The 4,201-nt window shown below is 39.9% G+C and overlaps 1 protein-coding gene across 1 annotated transcript in view; it reads left to right on the top strand.

The window, feature by feature from the left end:
- Positions 1–2,866, top strand: part of PSMC1 (proteasome 26S subunit, ATPase 1) — a 25,961-nt gene extending 23,095 nt beyond the window's left edge. The window contains exons 7-8 of the mRNA XM_019518666.1: positions 1,508–1,662; positions 2,533–2,866. Of these exons, the coding sequence (XP_019374211.1) occupies positions 1,508–1,662; positions 2,533–2,667 (290 nt within the window). The 3' untranslated portion in view covers positions 2,668–2,866. The remainder of the gene's footprint in view (positions 1–1,507; positions 1,663–2,532) is intronic.
- The last annotated feature ends 1,335 nt before the right edge of the window (positions 2,867–4,201 follow it).

Genomic DNA, 4,201 nt, shown 5'->3' with positions numbered 1-4,201 from the left:
AAAATATTTAAAGTGACATGGGTATCATTATAGTCAGTGATATTGTCTGCTCAGTACGCAGCTGCTGTCAGAAAAGCTGTTAGGATCACAACAAATCAGACAGTGAATAATAAAGAATATTATAATACCATTATGTAAATCAGTCTGGAATACTGTGTACACTATTGATCATGAACACAGCTCCATAGAATGGATATGCAGGACTACAGAAGGTTCAGAGAAGGACAGTGAGAGTGATCAAGGGCATGGAAAACCCTCCTTTGACTTAGGTTGCTTGGGAAGGATGGCGTAAAAATATAAAATAAATTGTTTTGGAAAGGCAGAGTCAGAACATCTGGGCTAGGGCCACAAACTACACAAACCAGCCTAAGTGATTGGAAACCGGTTAAAATTGAACACAACAGAAGTTCAATACAGATAAACTGCTTATAAAATGGCCAAAACCAGTTTAAGGTAAGTCTGATACTACATCCATAAAGGTTTAACTGATTTAGGTTAAATTGGTTTATTGAACTTCTGTTCCAGATCCCTTCCAAATTCAATTTATCTCCTAGGATGCTTTGCACCTCCCCGTAAACCCCTCCTTGCAGTGTGGGCAGGCTAGCCATGGCCCAAGCTGTTGCCTCCAGCCGAGCAGGGAGGCATGCTTTAGGCCCCCCTGACTTCTGGTCTGGGCCAGTACAGGAGTGTGGTTGTATTTCTGGAATCAAAAGTGAATTATGTTCACTTGGTTATTGGTTCAATCCATGCAGCTTACACTAGCCTGTGAAAGTTGAATTAATTCAGCCTTGGGCTTTTTATCTGTCTATGCTTAGCCCTGGTCTTCCTGCCTCAGAGTGTAACAACAAGGGGACATTCAATGGGAAATTTTATAACCAATTAAAGGAAATACTTTCTTCCTTTTAATACGCAGTTGAACTGTTGAACTTATTACCACAGGATGTCTCTGAGACCAACAACTTGGCAAAATTGAAAAAAGGCATGAAAACTTATGGATATTGGGAATACCAGAGTTGCATAATCAGTAGGAGATTGTATGGAAGAGATATTAAACTTCATCATTCAGAAGCTAACCAAATCTTTAGGTCTTAACCTGGTCTCTCATACTTAACACTTGCTCCACTTCTGCCTGCTTCATAGTCTTTTCACCATCTGATGCAGTTAATGTTAGCCATTATCTCACAACAGAATACTAGCCTAGATGATCTTTTGCCCAGTGTAGTTTGGCAGTTCCTGTGTTCTCTAGTTAAATGCAGCTCAGGCTATCAGTAATCCTTGCTGCTTGTGTCATGTCTGTCAAGAGTGGAATACTGCATAAATATTAATAACTCTTAGTTAGTGTCCTTAGTGCAGGTGTGGGGCCTGTCCTAGCACAGCATGTTCTTTCCAGAACATGGTCACGCTGTGTTGACAGGGATGGTGAGACAACATGAGCAAATTCTAGACCTCAGCAGATAAAAAGTGTCGGTCCACAATCGAGTTCATGTAAACTTCTTTCCATACATAGGACGTATTGATAGGAAGATTGAGTTCCCCCTACCAGATGAAAAAACCAAGAAGCGCATCTTCCAGATTCACACCAGCAGAATGACTTTGGCAGACGATGTGACTCTAGATGAGCTGATTATGGCTAAAGATGACCTCTCTGGTGCTGACATTAAGGTAGTGTGCTAGTCCTGACTGAGGTTTTAAAAGCCATTATGATGAATGCTTAAAAATAATCTGGCATGAATGATGATTTTTTTGTTGTATAATCTACATGGTGAGTTCCCTTTATCTGCTAATGCTCAAGAAAGGCATGATGTTGTTTGAAGTTTTACTATTTCCTGGGTCATCATTAAGTAGAGGAACTGCCAGAGCCTCCAATGTTTCTCTCTTAGCATTAATGATCTTCATGCACATTTGAATGCCAGTCAGTATTCAGGTGTCATGGTAACCTTTCCAGTTTATAAAGCTGAGTAGTTACTAAAACTCTATTTCTAATAGCTGACAGGGGAGCACTATTAGATAATGCTAAAGCATTTTCAGTCAGAAAATGGAAATCGTAGTAAAAACATTTTATGGTAGCACAAAGGCCAAGCAAAAAGATGTACATGCCCTTTATTGTGTCACAGATGCCCCAAATTTGTGGCTTCAGTGAAGGTGGTATTAATTTGTGCAGCTCTTTAGCAGCAGGTGTTGGTTTACTTTATGGCATAAGAACACCAGCTGCCTGTGATCTGGACAAGCTGCTGCCCCAGCACAGGTGCTCCAAAGGCTTGAGGGGCCCAATTCTGCACACCTGGGAGTTCCTGAACAGGACTGGGCCCCTCAAGACCCAGGAGAACACATTGCCTGTTTTCCTGCAGCATCAGTTGAGTGGGACAGCATGATACCCATGTTTCACTTCATAAAGTGGATCTACTGTTCCAGGACATTTATTTGGTGACACCTGTTTCTAACCTCACTGTTTAGTTTTGCATCTGGTCTGTCCTAGTATTTTGCTTGCACTGTTCAAATAAACTTGTGAATATCACTTTCCCTCTCTGACAGGCAATTTGTACAGAAGCAGGCTTGATGGCTTTGAGAGAACGCCGCATGAAAGTGACAAATGAAGACTTTAAAAAATCTAAAGAAAATGTTCTGTATAAGAAACAAGAAGGCACCCCAGAGGGGCTTTATCTTTAGATCTTCTTGCCATACATTGGGACTTCTCACATTCTGAATACATAAAGGAGGTGATAAATATTCCACATGCTTTGAGCAAAGCAAACAGCTTGCCACAGCCTCTTCAAGCATGTAGGATGAAGTTCTGTTGGACTGTATTTAATTTTAAGTCAGTGTGAAACATCTTATTTCCCAATAAAACATTTTGTTTCAGAATGGATTTTTGTTAGTGAATTACCTTGCTAGTACTTCAAACTTAACCAGCTCAGGTCAGAGCCTCCTGCTTTATCACTAGATCTGTAGAAGAGTTTATTTACCTTTCACAAAAAAGTTTGTGTCTTAATTATTAAAGACAGACCCTGCAGTGGAAAGTGTGAGCTGCAACTGCTATCCAGCCTATATACAACTAAGGGAATGAATTCTCTCTGGCAGTCTTCAAAAAGAACTGGTCTTTTCATTTTCCATGTCAGGCAGCAGTTAATACTAAACATCTTTTATTTTGTATTAATTGCATAGCAAGTTACAACTCAGAAGGAATTAAGCATCTTACACTGATGTCTTAACAGCTGTGTCTTTATTTTTTCTACACAATATTACAGTAAAGAATATTAGTACATATTGCTTTTTAAATGGTTAGGAATTAATAGAGTTCAATCTTAAGGGTTTTTTTTTTTAAATAAGATGTAAAGGAGACCATGTAACCAGATGAAAATGAAGCCATAGCAGTTCAAACAGCATTTTTAAAATTGGTCCTATACAAAAAGAAATGCAACAAATACTGAGCTTACCCATTCAAAGTGCTTGAGTACAGGTATACCTTGGAGATATTGCAGGTTCGGTTCCAGACCACTGCAATAAAGCGAGTCACAAATGTTTTGGTTTCCCAGTGCATATAAAAGTTATGTTTACACTATACTGTAGTCTATTAAGTGTGCAATAGCATTATGTCTATAAAAACAATGTACATACCTTAATTAAAAAATACTTTATTGCTAAAAAATGCTAACCATCATCTGAGCCTTCAGCGAGTCATAACCTTTTTGCTGGTGGAGGGTCTTGCCTCAATTTGTAAAAAACGCAATATCTGCGAAGTGCAATAAAACGAGGTATGCCTGTATAGATAAATGAGTTTAAAAGCTGGTGTTCATTCAGTGATTCTAATATTATAAAAGCCTATGTCTGTCTGTCTCTGTCCATAATGCTTTATTCACTCTCCAGTTGGCTGACAGAAACAGCCAATCAGAGTGCTTCAAGTGTGGGGGAACACCATCATGATGCCAAAGACTGGACAGAGGGTGGGGAGCTGGGGCCAGCAGCTCTGGCCTCTGCTCCCCCATCCCACTCCCTGCAAGAGGCAGAACAGCAGCAGCTTAGGGCATTAGGTGGCAGCACTCCAGCCCAGCCCCCTCCTCTCCATCCCCTGTCATTCTTGACAGAAAATTGGCTAGTATTTACATAAAGATGACATGCAGCCTGTCCTTTCCTAACTTTTATGTAAGATTATGCCATTGTTAGTTTTCCCACATCTGTACAATGTTTTCAGTTTGCTAGCTCT

This window comes from Gavialis gangeticus, unplaced genomic scaffold (genome assembly GCF_001723915.1).
Source record: "Gavialis gangeticus isolate Ggan-Ray unplaced genomic scaffold, GavGan_comp1, whole genome shotgun sequence".
NCBI lineage: Eukaryota > Metazoa > Chordata > Crocodylia > Gavialidae > Gavialis > Gavialis gangeticus.
This window is presented reverse-complemented; position numbering and strand designations above follow the sequence as displayed.